We start from the raw sequence: 18727 nt of genomic DNA, 5'->3' as shown, positions 1-18727 counted from the left end.
AGCCTTAGACACTTATTAGCCGTGTGACCTAGGACAAGTCATTTAACCCTATTTGTTTCAGTTCTTCATCTACAAAATGAGCTGGAACAGGAAATGGCAAACCATTCCAGGATCTTTGCCAAGAAAACCCCAAATGGGGTCACCAAGAGTTGGACAGAACTGAAATGATGAAAACATAATATCTTATAACAATAAAGAGCAATAGAAGGTGAGGAAGGGAGCATATGAGGGAGTCTGGCATTTTAACTGTGGAGAAAGATGTGGATGATTGTATAGCCTTAGCAAGAGTGTTATTCAAGTGTTGGGGATCATAACTACAAAGCATTTTCAATGTAGGTTCTTTCTTGTTTCATTCTTATAACCTTAAAATTAAGCAGTATAAATAATGACAACACCAATAGTGAACATCTATGTAGTGCTTACTATGATAAGCACCTTACAAACATTGTCATTTGATTCTTACAATGTCCTGGAAGAAATGTGTTATTGTTATTTCCATTTACAGCTGAGGAAATGTAGGCAAATAGCAATTAAATGACTTATCCAGGGTCATACAACTAGTGTGTACGTTTTTCCTGATCCCAGTCCTGCCTCTGCCCTGCCATATTTAAAAGGAATAGTCATCCTCATTTTATAGATAAAGAAGTTCAAACTCAGACAAGGGGACTTCAGTGCCTAAATGTTGGCCAAGCCAAGACTCATAGCCAAGTCTTCTAACCCCAGGCCCAGTCTCTTTTCCACTTACCATGTTGCATCTTGTGGCTATCTGGCATGGTATTGACTGGGACTTCGACATATTTATAACACAATAATAATGTTCATGACAGGGACCTTCAGACACCTTAGTAGGGGCTGAGGTTCAGAAAAATGGAAGTGATTTGCCGAAGGTCACACAACTAGGAAGTGCACAGAAGAAGGATTCTGAGGCAGCTTTTTCTGCCTCAGAGTCCAGAGCTCCATCCAAAGCAGTAGTCTGCAAATCAGTAATCTGTGATGGTAGGTGGGGTGTCTATGTACCCCGTTGTGTGTGTGAGCCTGCTGTAACCCCTTGTTTAGAGGACTTAATTAACCAAAATGTTCACAAAGAATGTGAGAGTTGGAACAGATAATAGAGAAGCAGCATTACATAGTAATCATGGCAGTTAGTGAACATGGTTAGCAGTTAGGAGATTGGAGTTCTAGTCCCAGCTTTGGCTAGGAGACCTTCTCTAAGTTATTTGGTCCTTCTGGGCCTCTGTTTCCTCTTCAGTCAAATGAGGGCTTCAGACTCATTGATCTTGAAAGTCCTACTAATTCTAACATTTGCAATTCTATTTATTTCCATATTTGACACATAAGGAAAACACAACCCATGTTGGAAATCAATTTATCCCCACGCCACTAGCCACATAGCTAGTTACAGGCGAAGCCTGGACTTGAAGCTGGATCTGATTACCAGTCCAGTGTTCTGTCCATTACCCTATGTTTCTTTGTCCCCATGATAAATAACGGGAATGTTGGCTGTAGAGTATATTCAATTCAGTTAACAGGGAATGCATTCTGGAATACGGTAGTTGTCTTGGATGCCATATTGGAAAGTAGTGAAAGGGGTGGTATAGGGACCCCCATCACCAGGAATTTAAATGTCTTTCCAGAAGAGCAAAGGACCTATTCCCAAGATTTCTGTGCTCTAACTATCATCCTAACTAAACCAGGAAATAAGGAGAAGGAAATACTATATCCAGATTGAGAAACTCCTCTCCTTCAGTCTAATCTTCAACCAATCTTTAGATGTCCTAAGCACCAAGAGTATCTGTCAGTCAACAAACCTAGCGTTCCCTATTTTAAAGGACATCATTTTGGGAAAGGACTTTTTGGGAAATCATGAGAAATAGACAATAGTATATGAACTCACTGGTGCATCTTAATCAAGAATATCCAAGTGAATAATAGTAGTGTGACAGAAAGAATTATAATGGAAATAAGTCAGACTAGTAGAGAGAACCTGAAATAGCATCTCACCATTAACCAAACTTTTTTATTTATTATTTTTTATCAGTTTCACAAGTGATTCACAGTTTCGATTAAATGAAATAATAGGGAGGGGGAAAGTTTGAAAAGATTAACATGAGGTGTAAGTATTCTTTTAATATAAATGCTAAGGGAGAACTCATAATGGATTAGAGTCAGGAGGTTACACCAGAGAAATTTTCATGGCTCTAATGCTTTTTCCTGGAACTTCATGAATCCCTGAGGAGAAATTGAAAGCTTCTTCATTTGTTCTATGGAGCTGTTATAATTGATCCTCATGAAGGGAAAGAGTATAATCTGTATGACAAACAAATGTTCTCCCCAAATCCCATGGGATTTAGAGTTGGAAGAGATGTTAGTGATCATCAAGGCATCTTTCAAAATAAGGAAAATGAGATCCAGAGAAACCAGTAAAATAACTCATATTTCTGTAGCTCTTGAGGTTTTCACAGTTCTTTTCTTTCAGAAGTCCTGTGGTTGTATTGATATATTCATTTTTCAGAAGAGGGAAGTGAAGATTCAATAAGACATATGTTACTTGTCCATAGCAACAGACATTAAGTGTCTGATTCAGCTTTCAAGACCAGGTCCCTTATACCTCATCAGTAGCCCTTGTCCTGGGTTGGGGTTAAAAATCTTCCATTTAAGGGAGGTACAAGCTAGCTATTTCTTCATTTCCTACCCAGGCTTACTCCCTTGGTCTTCATTATGCCCACATGCTAGGTACCTTCTGCCCTCCCCTTTTCAGTTTCTTTTTATGTAGTATTTCCCATATGAAAAACGGCATGAACAGATTATAGAATATCAAAAAAAGAGGAATTACTATTAATATTAAAGCTGGGAATGTAAATTGGAGTCAGATTGCAAAAGATTTTTAATGTAGAGGGGAGTTGGCAATAATTGAAAACCATTGGAGTTTATTGAGCTGGGGAAAGTGACATGTTCAGCCATAGGGTTTAGGGAAATCACTTTGGCAACTGTGTGGAGTATATAACAGCGGGAATCTGCCTGCGGCATAGAGATCAGTTAGGAGGCTGTTGAGTGTGAATGAATTGGGACAAAGACATGATAGAGGATGATGGCCATGTTAGTGAAAAGAAGATGCAAGAGATGTTAAAATCCTCTGAAAATATATTCTCCTTAAATGTAAATTTGTTTTTAAGACCAAACAATAGAAATTCTCTGAAAAATCCAGTGCTTCTTTGGAAAATTAGTTGCATCTCAACTGCTCACCTCATCTAGGTTCTGGATATTCTGAACTAGAGGCTAGTTTTATAAAAGCTGCTACCGCTTTGGAGGAATTTTTCTTTTTCTTTTTTATGTATTATTTCAGAAATGGTTATGGAGAATATGTGACTTCATTCAATTTATGCATATTATTTGTTTAGGATTTTGTCTTACTGAATATGTTAAATGAGTAATATTAAAATAGTCGTAACACTTCTTTTCTACTCTTTCATCAGGCAAAATCCAGAGAAGAAAGACTAAAGAAATGTGGTGAACGTGAAGATACCCTCCCAGCTGATTACCACTTAAAACCAGCAATGGTAATGTCATAGGGTACCAAAAAACTTTCCCAGTATATATGTGCTACTGAACACCTTTATCTCATAATGATTCCTTAAAGTTGACTTTCAGGGAATATTAACTGCTCTTCCAAGTAACCTGTCACCAGCCTTGCCAGTCTGATGGTATTCTGGCCGTTAAGTACTAGGCTAAATTTGCGAATTACTTCTTTTTATTCCTGGGAAGGTCAGGTTCATTGGGTATACAGCCCTACAATAGAAGGTAGAATCATTATCCTTGGCCATGAGGAAAAGTCAAATTTCTGTGGTTGATTTAAAAATTTCCCTTTGAAGTAATACAAATAGACATTGTGTGGAAAATAAACACTTATGCTTACTAAAGAATTTGCTTGTGTTTTGTGTGAAGTTGGCACACTCATTTTAGAGTAATTATAAAACCAATATTGATTTTATAAGATCAGTAAAACTAAACAGCCCGAGTTCTTTCCCCTCATATTTCACATCTCACATTTTACATCTTTTGCAAATGTTTGGGTGGTTTGCCAAATACCAGAAGACCACTATCATGTCTTCCCATTCTTCTCAAATCTTTTCCCCATTTCCTTCAACCAGTCTATATATGACGTGAATTCAAGGCCCTTCTCCAATCTATTTGTTTTCTTCTTCACTTGAATGATGCTATAGGTGAACATCCATATTGGTTTTATTTTAAACAGAGCCACGTCTTAATTTTTTAAAAAAAGAGTAGAAATTCTCTACATGTAGCTTTACTGATGGCATCTTTAAGATACCAGCTTATACACAAACTTTATTTTGTTGCAACTTGTTATAAATCTCTTTTTTTATAGCTTCCTTCATATACTGATTGAGTCAAAATACAAATTAACTATGGTATAGTAAAACCTGCTCTCACTCATGTCTATAGTCTTACTTTTGGCCATGAGCTATCTAAAAATAAAATTGTCAGTATGATAATATAACAAAACAAAAACCATTTTCCATTTTATTTGCAGGATAAAGATGGGAAACCTCTATTACCAAAGCCTGAAGAAAAACCCAAGGTTAGGAAATGAATACTCTCAAACTAATACTTTTCCCCCCTTGCAATGGAAATGTTGAATATAAGTGGAGAATTTCTGGCACACCTGGTATTGTCTGTATGGTTTGACATCTACATACCACATGAATGTATTATGAACGCAGCACTGGGCTAGGTATCCAGTTAGTCTTCTCTTCTTTAATGTGGAGATCTATAAGAGAGATCTTGGTTATATTATTACCCTCAGAACTTTGTAATATTTGATTATCTTTTGTTTACCTAATCACAGGCGATATAGTCAGATTAAGTTAACCCATTTTCATAGTTTTGTTCATATTTCTTTGTATTCAGATGTGTAATTTTGTGGAAATAGTAGTCAACTGGCCAAATAATTAAGTCCTAACCATGTGTCCATGGGGCAAGGTGTTAGGGAATACAAAGCCAAAACCAACAGTCTCTACTTTTAAAGATCTTATACTATATCATGCTTTTTTTTGTTGTTGTTGTTTTTTTTTGTCTGTTTGTTTTGGGAAAAAAAGTATACATATAAGTAAGTACAAAGTATATTCCAGGCAAATATTGAGTAAGGTGGAGAGTAGTGGATTAGCATCAGGAAAAGCCTCATGGAAGAAAATGATTTATGATCTGAGTTTTGAAGGAAGCTGGGAACTCTAACATATGGAGATAAGACAAGGAGAATATGGAAATGGAATATGGAATGAGTATTGAGTCCATAAGTAATAGCAATTAGGCTAATTGTATTTGTTTCTGGGAGGCAGCTAGGTGATGCAGTGGATAGAGTGCCAGGCCTAAAATCAAGAAGACTTATCCTTCTGAGTTCAAGTCTGCCCTCAGATACTTACTATATGATCCTGGGCAAATCATTAATCTTGTTTGCCTCAGTTTCCTCATCTGATAAATGAACTGAAAGGGAAATGGCAAACCATTCTAGTACCATACCAGAAGGAATCATGAAGGGTCAAACACACCTGAACAACACATTTGTTTTTAGATGCAACTGGAAGTCCCTAGAATTTCTTGGGTGGAGAGGAAAGTGAGTAGAGAAGTGACATAGTCAAACCTGTGTTAACAGATTAGCATATCAAAATTTGTGCAGACATTCCCTACTCATTTGACATGGAAATTATTTGTAATTGTTTTTAAAGTATTCAAAATTTAACTATAATATTTTTGCTCAGAAAATTTTTTTTTCTTTTAACAAAAATCACTAGATCAATTTTCTTTGAACTTATACTGGACTACCAGATTGAATCATAGATTCTTAGAGCTGAATGAGATGTTATCAATCATCTGATCCAATTTCTATTTTACAAATAAGGAATACAAGATTCAGAGAAATTAAGATACCTTGTTTAACATCACAAAGCTAGTTAGTAGTCTGACACTAATAGTTTTTCTAAGGGAAAAAAAAAAAAAACAAAGAGAAGTCGCTAGCAGTGATAGCTATGAACCTTAAACCTGAGCTTTTAGGTCTCTCTCTGAAAGACCAACAATACAGATCTTTCTATAAGAGTGCCACTGATCTTGAGGGGAATTGATATCCCCTATACTTTCATGGATTAAGTAGACACAAAGCCCATTTTCCCTTAAATCATCCAAAGGATTGAGGTTGTTGTTGGTTTTTTTTGTTTTTTTTAAGCATAGATATATATATTTTTTAATTCAGATGAATCAGTCTCTGCTCATGGAACCTACAGGCATAGTATGAGGAAATGATACATAAGACAAAATTTGTAAATGTGTTAAGCCCCCATCCAAAGGATTGAAATGTGAGGAGTCCTAATTAAGACAAAGTTTATTATTTTAAAAATTCTTTAATAACCTGTGTCTAGGAAACGTTTGACTAAATGACTAAATCAATTACTGAATTTTCTATAATGTATTAATATTAGAGCTGTTCTTTAATATCTTTATCTTCTATCAATAAAATAGTAAAGTTCCCATTTTAAGAACTTCAATAAAATTTAGTGGCTATGACAGGAGGACATCTAGGTGGCATGATGGGCCTGGTGTTAGGAAGAGCTGAGTTCAAATATGGCTTCAGATACTTCTTAGCTGTGTAACCTGGGCAAGTCAGTTTACCCTGTTTGCCTCAGTTTCCTCACCTGTAAAATGAGCTGGAAAAGGAAATGTCAGACCCCTCCAGTATCTTTGCCAAGAAAACCCCAAATGGGTCACAAAGAATCAGACACGACTGAGCAACTAAATAATAAAAATAAGAGATATTTATAGGACAGATTTCCTGAGGGAATCAGATTATAGATTTAGTATTTGATTTGGGTAAATTGGTTTCATAGATTACAAATGGATTGCAGTGCATTTCCAGAAAGAAAACTAATTCTGCTAAAATGATTTCTATTCACTCAGCTAACTCAAGTCACTTTATATTATAGAAGTTTCTTTTTGCATTGCAGCCTATGAGTGAATCCAAACTTGTGGATGAATTATCCAAAGATTTTGAAAACCCTAAACCTCAAGGAAAACAACCTAAACCAAGTGATAAAACAAAAGTAAGTTGAAAATGTTTTAAATCTCTTGTTTTAAGTGCTAATGTGTTCCTTTCTGTATTAATAAGGCATAGGCTATTTAAGCTTGAAATGATTGACAAAAATCCCATTTATGCCACCATTTCCCCTCACTTTTTTTCAGTCTTAGCTTTTTCTGAACGTCTCTTCTTTTCTTTTATCTACCAGTGACATTCCTACAACTAAAATAATTCATTCAAAATTGTGTTCTATAGATAAATAAAATGTGCTGAATGGTGGCTGGAAGAAGTTTAAAATATCCCCAATTTAGTTTTGGGCAATTAAAGGCATTTAATTTTCTTCCTGTAGTTTATAATGCTTGTTGTAGTATGTATTTTTGGTACACATATATCTGTCTTGCTAACTATATCTTTTCACTTTAGTTTATTATATCTGTTTCTTCCTTTAGAAATCTGAGACTCCAGTCCATGCTCCTGTGAAAGAAGTTGTTACAAAAACTCGCATGTGTGTTGTGCAGGAAGTCCCTCAAAAGCCCGTGAGTAACCCTTAGAGCACTGCCAGTTTTCCTGAGAGGCGCTCTGAACATGTGGTTACTTATTCATAACAGCAGTGCCCCTAGATGTTCACAGCTGTATTGTTCCATTCTGATGCTCTTTGACCATCAGGGTCACACACACACACACATACACACACACCACACAGACACCACACACACACATATTACACAACCTTTCTTCTAGTGGCCTTTTTGCCTCCAGCTTCAAATATAAAATCCTCTGTTTGGCTTTAAAAGTCCTTTATAACTTGTTCTTTTCTTAGTTTTAACAACTGTCTTCCACCTTACTCCTTGCCATGCACTCTGAGATCCAGAGGTACTGGCCTCCTTCCTCTTCCTCTCAAAAGATGGATCATCCTCCTACTCCAGGCATTTCCCTTGGATGTTCCCCATACCTGAAACTCTTCTTCCTCAACTCTGCTTCTTGTCCTTCTTCAAGTCTCAGTTAAAATTCTGCAAGAAGTCTTTTCTGATTGTCCTTATTCTTAATGCCTTCTAGTGAATATCTCCAATTTATCCTGCACATATCTTGTTTTTGAGATTCAGGATACTCTTATCTAATTACTAAAGATTATCATTTTGGACACCTTTGAAAACTTCTGTTTTCTTAGTACCTTGGGGATGAATGGCCCTCAGCCTGGCCCTATTCCCTTCCTCTGTCACTATTTGTTCTCCAAACAGCTCAATATTCTTATTTTCTCTATGTCAAAGAAAATGGCTCTGTAAACTCACTGGCAGTCAAATCATAGGAATAATTTTTCACAAAAGGGAAGTAACCTGAAAAAATTTAAAACAAGTGCTTTTCCACTTTTTTCCCCAGTTGCTGCATACAGTCTGGTCTTTAGTTATTGGTCCATGACAAAAGTATTCAGTTGTTTCAGTCCTGTCCGACTCTTTGTGACCCCAAGATAACTGGAGTTGTTTGTGCCACTTCCTTCTCCAGCTCATTTTACAGAGGAAGAAACTGAAGCAGAATAAAGTGACTTACCCAGGGTCTTTTTTTTTTTTTTTCATTCCAGGCTTTTAGATTACTTGATGAATTGTGCCCAAAATGAACATTTATATTCTTGAATTTTTTTTTTAAACAGTGATAAACTAGTGTTCCTTCTTATGTGTCTTTAAAAGGAACAAATACCAGATGATGCTTTGGAAACTTTAGCCAGCAGTCTACCAAAGAAAGAAATAGATCCAGAGGAAAAGAAACCTGTAGAGGATAAAGTAAAGGTAATGAGGATCCAGATCCATCTTCTTCTTTCCTCTTCCCTCCAAAAAGTATGCTTTTATCTCACCCATAAAGCATGCCTAAGAATGTTTCTGTTTAAAATACTTACCTATACTATTGATGCTTACTTGATTTGGGATTTACATGAATGGATTATCCATGTGAGCATTGTTTCCAACAGTACAGACTGCAACCCATCAATCTGTACCATTTTTGTCTACTTTATATACCCTATTTAAAAGTGGCCTTTAAAAGTCCCATCATTTTGATTTTGCAGAAAGTCTACATTTTTAATGGGTGGCACTCACTGATTCCAGGGAATCTTTGGACTATTTGCACTTTTATACTGGGCTAAAGCAAAAGGAAGTAGTAGTTGGTAACTGCCTTGGGACACATCTAGTGGCCACTTAGTGGCAGTGATCTGATATATTCAGGATATATCTCCAAAAAATATAAATGTTGACCATGAAAGAGGCAACATAATATATTGGATTGAGTACTGTGCTTGGAGTCAGGACGACTTGGAGTCCAAATTCCATCTCAGACACTTAAGAATTTTATCACCCTGGGCTGGGTCAATAATTGACCTCTGTAATCTTTAGCTTCTTTATCTTTTAATTGAGTGGGTTGGATTCCATTCTCTTCTAAGGTCTCTTCTAGTACTAAATCTATTATTCATAATTCTGGTCATAATATAAAGGTATTCTCATCTAGCCAAATCTCAGCTACTTGGTTCATGGGAAATGAATACACATACCTAGATACAAACAAACAAATCCACACATAGGATATGCACAATGAAAATGATAGAGGACTTTCCTTCAGGAGAAATTCAAAGAAGAAAAGAAGGAAAAAGTAGGTGAAGAAGAGGAAACAATCCCTCCTGAATACAGATTAAAAGCGTCAAAGGTAAATAATTTTTTAAGTCCATACTATATCATCTATAGTAATAGCAATAAAGCTATATAATAAAATATATAGTAATAGCAATAAAGTAAGCACTGACTTGTAGCCTATCGTTATGGGTTTCTGAGGTGTAAATTTACATGCTGAAAATTTACAATCATCTCCACTTAGAGTTGGCTCTAATCTTGTATATAATTTATCATTTTGTTTAACTGAAATATCTAGAAATCTTTTTCAAAGGAGTCCAAAATGCTATGCCTGTTTTGCTCTTTTACCTACTGGATGACATGTGCTAAAATAATTGTGTGGTTTTCTATAATCTGATTTTTAAGCCCCAAATTGCTTTTCAAATTTGATTTTAATATTTGAGAAGTTATGGTTATCATATATTGTAGTGGGACTCAGTCTCCAATATTGAAATGAAAATGAATATTCACAAGTTGTTTAACAGCTAACAAAAGGAGATTTACTTGGTAAGGGACAAGGAAATAGATAAATATGATGAGAGAGAGATAGAGAAATAGACACGTATATGTATGTGTAAATGTGTGTGTCTTATATATATGTATATATAGTATGTATACATATATGTATGCACAAATATGTGTATATATATATATAGTGTGTATGCATGTATGAACATGTGTGTGTATTTTCATACACACATTGAAGACTCTGAAGGTAATTGAATTGAGCCAGCTCTCATGCCTCTGAGATGCCCACCATAGGTCTCCAATTAAGCACTAAAGGATTGAACCATATTCTGCCTTTTTATATACTCGGGGAGTTGGGATATAATAGATATAATATCAGCAATTGTGCCTTTTATCCTCTGAGCTGATCAAACTCCAAAGATAGTTCTGTTACTCTGAAGCCAACTTAACTTGTTTTCTTGAGTTGTCATCCTAGATCTGGCTCATACAGGAGGCCCTGAACAAGTTTCTAATACCTATTAAGCAAAAATTAAAGTGAGACTAAGAATTGAGGATACTAAAGAATAGAGAGTTTTTGTAAACTGATTCCTTCCCACTGCACTATTCTTTAACTATCTCCCTGTCCTTGAAATTCTCTTCCTTCTCATTTCTTCCTGCTGACTTCTCAGGCTTATTTTAAGTCCCAACTAAAATCCCATCTTCTATAGGAAACTTTTCCCAACCCTTCTTAATTCTAGTGCTTTCTCTCTGTTCATTATTTCCTTTTTTTATTCTATATAAATATATTGGAGTATTGTTTTCCCGTTGTCTCTTCTGTTAGATTGTAAGCTTCCTTGAGAGTAGGGATTGATTGCCTTTTGCCTCTTTTTGTATCCCATTTCTTAGCACAGTTCCTGCCACCTAGTGATACCTAATAGATGTTTATTGATTAAACGACTTTCTAATGAGCACTTATATCAAAATTATTGGAATGCTTATGAAATTTTATGCTAATGACAAAATGCAAAGATGACTCTCTTCAATATTTTTTCCCTACAGTTTGAAGAAAAAAAACTGCTTGAGAAAAAACAAAAAGAAAAAGTTTTGGTAAGTAAACTACTTTGTTTGGGTCAGGACAAGATAAGCCTGGAGTTGGCCCAGTTACTCACTTATACTTAGAATGACATCTAAATGATTAGAGTAGCATGGAAGTCCATCACAATGAGCTATGAACTTTGTGGATTCCTTTCCTGATTTCTGCAGCCTATGAGTGACGGCGATGTCCTAGATGCTTTGTCGGAGAGCTTTTCATCTTCCAAAGCACCTGTAACCCATGCTGCAGTACCTGCAGCCCATGTAAGTTTTTCAATTTCTTTTTTACTTCTTTACTTTTAATGGCGATGTTTCAGAACGTGAGCATGACTTATAAACTATTCTTCTTGAAACTTTGGGCCGGGGGAATAATTCTGGGCTTTGCAAAGAAAAGAGGAAAAGAATAAAATCTTCCATTTAAAAAAATTATGTACTGTAAGATATTGCTCACTCTTATTGATCATCTTATTCTAAATCAGGAGTATGTTACTTGTTTTTTAAAAATATTTTGATAACTATATTTAAATATAATTGGTTTCCTTAGATATTTTATGCATTTATAATATTCTTTTTTTTCTTGAGGCAATTGGGGCTAAGTGACTTGCCCAGGGTCACACAGCTGGGAAGTGTTAAGTGTCTGAGGCTACATTTGAACTCAGGTCCTCTTGACTTCAGGGCTGGTGCTCTATCCACTGCTCCACCTAGTTGCTCTTGCATTTATAATATTCTCAGAGAGTTTCAAAGATTTCACTAGATTAACTAGTAGGCAGAAGGGTCCACTGCACACATAAAATTAAGAAACTGTGCTCTAAATTGTTGAGATAAATGTAAATACTTTGTCTTGGAGGATGTTGAGACTACTGGGAGAAGTTTACATTTGCATTTTACTGAAGATCATCCCCAAAGAATATATTTACGAGCAAATATTCCTGTGATTGTGTATGACTGAGTAGTTTGAGGGCACTGCACCATCAGTCAGCCTTTGGTAATGTGGCATATGAACAGAGAGAACAGAGAAACCAGACTTATAAGACAAAATAAGGTAAGAAAGGCTTATCAGCTGAGGAATTGTTCCAAATATTCATACTTGTGACATATGTGACTTGTGTGGTGACATAACTGCTGTCAGTATTGTCAGACATTTTTCTGGCTCTCAGGAATTACTAACCAGGAAGAATTCTCACTGCTTCCTAAAGTGAACTTAGTAAATAGTATGGCTATCTTGTTTTAATAGGCCTAATCATTTTTTTTTTTTTTTTTTTTTGCTGAGGGTAGATTGGGATTAAGTGATTTGCCCAGGGTCACACAGCTAGGAAATGTTAAGTGCAGATTTGAAATCAGGTCATCCTGACTTCAGGGCTCTATCCAATGCGCTACTTAGCTACCCTCCAGCCTAGTCAATTTTTAAAAAATAGAACCATGTCACAGAGATATATATTCTATAGTTCAAATTTAGAAACTACAGACTAGAGGATGAATTTTATGTGTGGCAAGATCTGTATATTGTTGGAATTATCCATTATCCACTAATCAGCAAGCAGTTATTAAGTTTCCACTATCTGCTAAGAACTATGCTAAGCAGCAGGCCTGCAAAAATGGAAACAGGATAACCCAACATAAAAGAGCATGTGTTCTGTCAGAGAAGGCAATACATGCACATAAAAGAGAATGCAGAGTGCGAGGTTGGTGGGAATAGGGAGAGGATCATCACCACCTAGGGCAATCAAGGAAGGCCTCTTGTAAAGGCCTCAGATTCAGGCATGGAAAGGGAGAGCATTTCAGGCACGGGATGGGGTGAAGGCTGCTGCAGCGGCGTGTGAGGGAAAGCCACAAGGCTAAGAGGCTGTGAGCCTGGTAGGTTGGAGGTTGCTTGTAAAGGGTTGTAAATCCCAGCCTAGAAGCTTGCGGCCACAGAAGTTTATTGAGGTGGAGAGTGACCTAGTTAGGGTGGTGCTTATTTTGGCGGCCTTTTGGAGAGTGGACTGAAGAAGGAAGAGACCTGATATGGAGCCCAGTCAGGAAGCTATTTCAGTGACTCAGATGAGAAGTGATGTGGGCTGGGAGAGAAGGCAATAAATATGGGAAGTGTTATGGAGTCTGTAGAAATATCAGAACTTGTTAACTTATTGAATGTGTTCTGGTGCCAAGATTGAGAAGGGTATGCCCTGGAGCCTCCCAAATTTCCCTTTAAACTACACGAATACCCCCTCCAAACTAAGCTAGGAGCAGGCAGACAGGCTTGCCAGCTCTGCGTCACTAGGTAGGAGGGAAGCAAGTTAGAGCAGCCTCACAGCAGGGGGCTTGCCAGGGAGTGGGAGCCAGTCCTCCTACAAGCCAGCAGTGTAAGCAGCCTAGCAGCACGTCACCCACCGAGAGGCCTCACGCCCACTGCCAACCAGGAGTAAGGCCCCACCCATAAGCTCCTTGGGCCAAGCACACAGCAAGGTCCTTACCCCAGGGACAACCAGCTCTCCATACCCAGCAGTGAGGCCCTGCCACTGAGGCAGCCCAGCAGCAAACCCCACACCAGGGAGGCCAACAAGGAGGCCTACTTCCAGTACAAGGCAACTGCTAGGCCCTGGTGCCCAGAGAAAGCTGGCAGCGAGATACTGGGCCCCAGCATAGGAAGCCTGGGACAATGCCAGAGCAGAACCCAACTCTCACATAAAAAATGCCAAGTCAGAAAATAGGCAGGAAAATGAGCAAAAAAAATTGACTACAGAAAGTTACTGTTCTTCCTGTGCAACAAGAAATTCGGTTCTACAGACATATATTATATCTAGAATATACTGTAATATATTTAACATGTATAAGACTGCCTGCCATCTGGGGGAGGGGGCTGGGGGAGGAAGGGAAAAAATCTGAACAGAAGTAAGTGCAAGGGATAATGTTGTAAAAAATTACCCATGCATATGTACTGTCAAAAAAAAAAGTTATAAAAACTAAATTAAAAAAAAAAAAAAAAGAAAGTTACTGTGGTGACAAGGAGGATCAAAACATGAACACAGGAAAGCACAAGTGTCAAAATGACTACATGTGAAAAATGTAATTTGGTCTCAGGCCCAGAAAGAGCTCCTACAAGAGCTTAAAATGAATTTTAAAAAAACAATTAGAGAAGTAAAAGAATTGAAAAAAGACATGAAAGTAATGCAAGAGAAACGTGGGAAAAAGTCAGTATCATGGAAAAAGATAGGCAAAAATTCACCAAAGAAAAATAACTCCTTAAAAAATTAGAATTGGACAAATGGAAGCTGACTTTATAAGACATCAAGATGATAAAAAGAAAATGGTGAAAAAAGAAAATGTGAAATTTCTCATTGAAAAAAAACAAACAGAAAAAAAACCAAATGATCTGGAAAATAGTTCCAGAGAGATCGTTTAAGATTTATTGGACTACCTGAAAGGCACAGTTTCAACAACAACAACAACAACAGCCTGGACAACATTTTTCAAGAAAGTTTCTAGCAAAACTGTTCTATTAGCTTACAACCAAAAGACAAACTAAAACAATGAAACAATTCAGCAATCATCACTTGAAAGGCATCCCAAAATGAAAACTCCCAGAACATCATAACCAACTTTGAGAGCTCCTAGGTGAAAGAGAAAGTACGGTAAGCAGCTAAAAAGAAACAGCTCAAATATTGTAGAACCACAATCATGGTTACATAGGATTTGGCACCTACCACACTGAAGAAACATAGGGCTTGAAAGATGAAGACAAAGGCATTAGGATTATTACCAAGAATCACATATCCGGCAAAACTGAGTATAATCCTTTAGGAGGAAAAATAGATATTTACCAAAATAGAGGAATTTCAAACATTCCTAATTTAAAAAAACAGAGCAAAAATTTTTTAAAAGTGATCTCTAAATACAAGCCGCAAGGAAAACATAAAAAGGTAAAAAGAAACAAGAAAGATAACATGAAAGACTCAATAAGGTTAAACTGTTCATATTCCTATATGATAAGATAATATTTGATTTGTGGACAGATTATTTAGATATAAAGTATTTTTTATGGAATAATATCCCAAATATAAAAATAAAGTAGTGAGAAAGAAGATTGTAGTGGGAGAAAAAGGAAGGGGAAGAGAGAATGGGGTAAATTTTCTTACATAAAACAAGAAAGAGCTATTATAATGGAAGAGAAGATAGGTGTTGGGATGGACAAAGCTTGACCCTTACTGTTATCAGTATTGGCTCAAAGAGGGAGTAACATACACACTCAGTTGCATACAGAAATTAGTCTTATCAATAAGGAAATAGAGACAGAGAGAAGAGAAGATGTATGGGAATGGGGGACTGACAGAAGGGGTGGCAGATTAGGGGAGACAATGATCAGATATAGAATACAAGGTGAAGGTGAGAGAGAGAGATGGATAAACAAAGGAAAATAGCATATGCTATTTATGTAGTATATATCTAGTTATAGCCATAAATGTGAGTGGGATGAATCCATCCCTAAAATGAAGGCAGATAAAAGAAAGGATTAAAACCTAGAATTCCATAATATGTTGTTTACATAAAACACATCTGAAGTAGAGACACACACACACAAATACACATACAGCTTAAAGGACTAGAGCAGAATCTATTATGCTTCAGCTAATGCAAAGAAAGTAAGGGTAAATAATTATGATTTGAGATAAGAAAAGTAAAGAGATTTGAGTTTTGAAATATAAGGAAGGATACAGTATCTTACTGAAAGTACCATAGACAGTGAATAAATACTAAACATTTATGTACCAAATGATATACATCTAAATTTTTGAAGAGATTAAATGTTACAGGAGAAAAAAATTATATATATATGTATATATATATATAATTTTAAGGCTTTTTATTTTCAAAACATATGCTTAGTTTTCAACATTCACCCTTGCAAAACTTTGTGTTCCAAATTTTTTTCTCCCTCTCTTCCCCCTATCCCCAGCCCTTAATACAAAGTTATCCAAATTACTTAATGCAAATAATCCAATATATGTTAAACATGTTGCAATTCTTCTACATATATTTCCACAATTATCATGCTGCACAAGAAAAATCAAATCAAAAGGGAAAAACTGAGAAAGAAAACAAAATGCAAGCAAAAAACAACAAAAAAAGAGTAAAAATACTATGTTGTGATCCACATTTAGTCCCTGCAGTCCTCTCTCGGGGTGCAAATGCCTCTCTCCATCACAAGGTCATTGGAACTGGACTCTGAATCTCCTTGCTGTTGAAAAGAGCCACATCCATCAGAATTGATCATCATATGATCTCGCTGTTGCGATGTACAGTGATTTCCTGTTTCTTCTCACTTCACTTAGCATCATTTCATGTAAGTCTCCCTAGGCTTCTCTGAAATCATCCTGATGATCAGAACAATAAAATTTCTTAACATTCATATACCATAAACTATTCAGCCATTCTCCAACTGAACATCCGCTTGATTTCCACACAAGGTCAGATATAAACAATTAGAAAAATATTAATTGCTTATGGGTAGGCTGACCTAATATAATTTAGTGATAATTCTATAATATTCTTCTCTAAAATATAGTCTTCTCTGAGAGCAGGTTTCTTGGGGGACTTCCGGAGGCAGCCTTGGCTTCAGTTCAGTTTCAATAATGCAGCCAGGAGTTAAAGTCCAAATCCTTTATTGTTTCCTTGCAAATCTTATCGCCTTTCTTATGGGGCTTGGCTAGTTTTCTGCAGCCCTTCCAGAACTTGCCGCTAGTCCTTTGCCTCTGCCAGCTTCAGCCTCCAGCCAGCACAAAAGTAGAAAATGGAATGAATCTGACTCTGCCTCCTAGAGTGGTCTTGTGGGCTTCTGTGGGCTTCTGTGAAAGCCTGTGGGCCTGTGGGAGCTCCTTGCTTATATGCTGTGCACAGAATATACTCCAGTCATTACATTACTAGAAAACCATTATTTATTGTAGGATTAAATCAATGCTAAATTAGATTTAACCATTGTCTTCTCAATTCCACTCAGTACCTTGTTTCAAATTCTGGCCCATAACATCTCCTTGTAGGATCAGATCAATCATACTGAACAATGCTAAATTAGATAATTATTGTCTTTATCAATTCCACTGTCTTAGTACCTTATGAGAATCATAACATAATTCTATCTAAATTAATCTATTTATTCCATGCCATATCAATCAAACTACCAAAAAAATTATTTTGTAGAGCTAGGGGAAAAAATGACAAAATTCATCTGGAAGAAGAGAAGGTCAAGGATATCAGGGTTGATGATTAAAAAAATGTGAAGGAAGGTAGTCTATCCATACCAGATCTCAACCCTTTTATAAAGCAGTAATCATCAAAATGCTCTGATACTGGCTAAGAAATAGAATGGTAGATCAATGGAATACATTAGGTACACAATACATTATAATAAATTATCACAGTCATCTAGGATATGATAAACCAGAGATCCAAGCCTTTGGTATAAAACTCATTATCTGGCAAAAACTGCTGGGAAAAATTGAAAACAATATGTGAGAAACTAGGTATAGACCAATATCTGACAATGTTACCAAGATAAGGTTAAAATAAGTGATTTAGACATAAAGGAAAATAAAAGAACATAGAATAGTTTGCCCATCAGAGCTATAGATAAGGAAAAAATTTTTGACCAAACGATATAGAGAACATTTCAAAATGTAAGATAAATTTTGATTATAAAAAATGTAAAAGTTTTTGCACAAATAAAACCAATGCAACCAAAACAGGAAAGGGAGGAAGGGGAGTTGCATCAAGTATCTCTGATAAAGGTCTCATTTTTCAAATTATGTAAAAAACTGAGTCAAATTTATCAGAATAGAAATCATTAATAAATAGTCATAGAATTTAAGAGGAAGCTTGAAGACAAATCTATCTATACTCATATGAAAAAAATGCTTAAAATCACTATTAGAGAAATGCAAATCAAAACAACTCTGAGATACTGCCTTACCCCTATCATATTGATTGATATAACAAAAAAGGAAAATTGTAGATGTTGAATGTTGGGATGACGTGAAAAAACTGGGATGCTAATTCAATGTTGATGGAGTTGTGAATTGATCCAATGATTCTGGAGAGCAATTTGGAACTATGCGCAAAGGACTATGAAACTGTGCTTTAATCCAGCCAATACCATTACTAGGTCTGCATTCCAAAAAGCTCAAAAAGAAAAGGTGGAGGGAGGATCTATTTGTACAAAGATTTAGCAGCTCTTTTGGGGATGACTAAGAATTGGACATCAAGGGGATATTCATCAGTTGGGGAATGACTAAATAAGCTGTGATATATAATTATGATGGAATATTATTGTGCTATAAGAAATGATGAGCAGGGTGATTTTAAAAAAAAAACTTATATGAACTGATGCAAAGTGAAGTGAACAGGACCAGGATAACATTACACACTGTAACAGCAATATTGTATGATAAAGAATTGTAAATGACTTAGCTATTCTCAGCAATGC

The 18727-nt window shown here is 36.2% G+C and overlaps 1 protein-coding gene across 8 annotated transcripts in view; it reads left to right on the top strand.

Moving 5' to 3' along the window:
- Positions 1-18727, top strand: part of CAST (calpastatin) — a 121338-nt gene that overhangs the window by 92178 nt on the left and 10433 nt on the right. For all 8 annotated transcript variants that reach the window (XM_074282024.1, XM_074282025.1, XM_074282026.1 and 5 more), the window contains 8 exons: positions 3474-3557; positions 4550-4597; positions 7011-7106; positions 7531-7617; positions 8764-8862; positions 9686-9769; positions 11239-11286; positions 11443-11535. In XM_074282024.1, the coding sequence (XP_074138125.1) occupies positions 3474-3557; positions 4550-4597; positions 7011-7106; positions 7531-7617; positions 8764-8862; positions 9686-9769; positions 11239-11286; positions 11443-11535 (639 nt within the window). The remainder of the gene's footprint in view (positions 1-3473; positions 3558-4549; positions 4598-7010; positions 7107-7530; positions 7618-8763; positions 8863-9685; positions 9770-11238; positions 11287-11442; positions 11536-18727) is intronic.

The sequence above is a fragment of the Sminthopsis crassicaudata genome, chromosome 1 (assembly GCF_048593235.1).
Source record: "Sminthopsis crassicaudata isolate SCR6 chromosome 1, ASM4859323v1, whole genome shotgun sequence".
Classification (NCBI taxonomy): Eukaryota; Metazoa; Chordata; class Mammalia; order Dasyuromorphia; family Dasyuridae; genus Sminthopsis; species Sminthopsis crassicaudata.
This window is presented reverse-complemented; position numbering and strand designations above follow the sequence as displayed.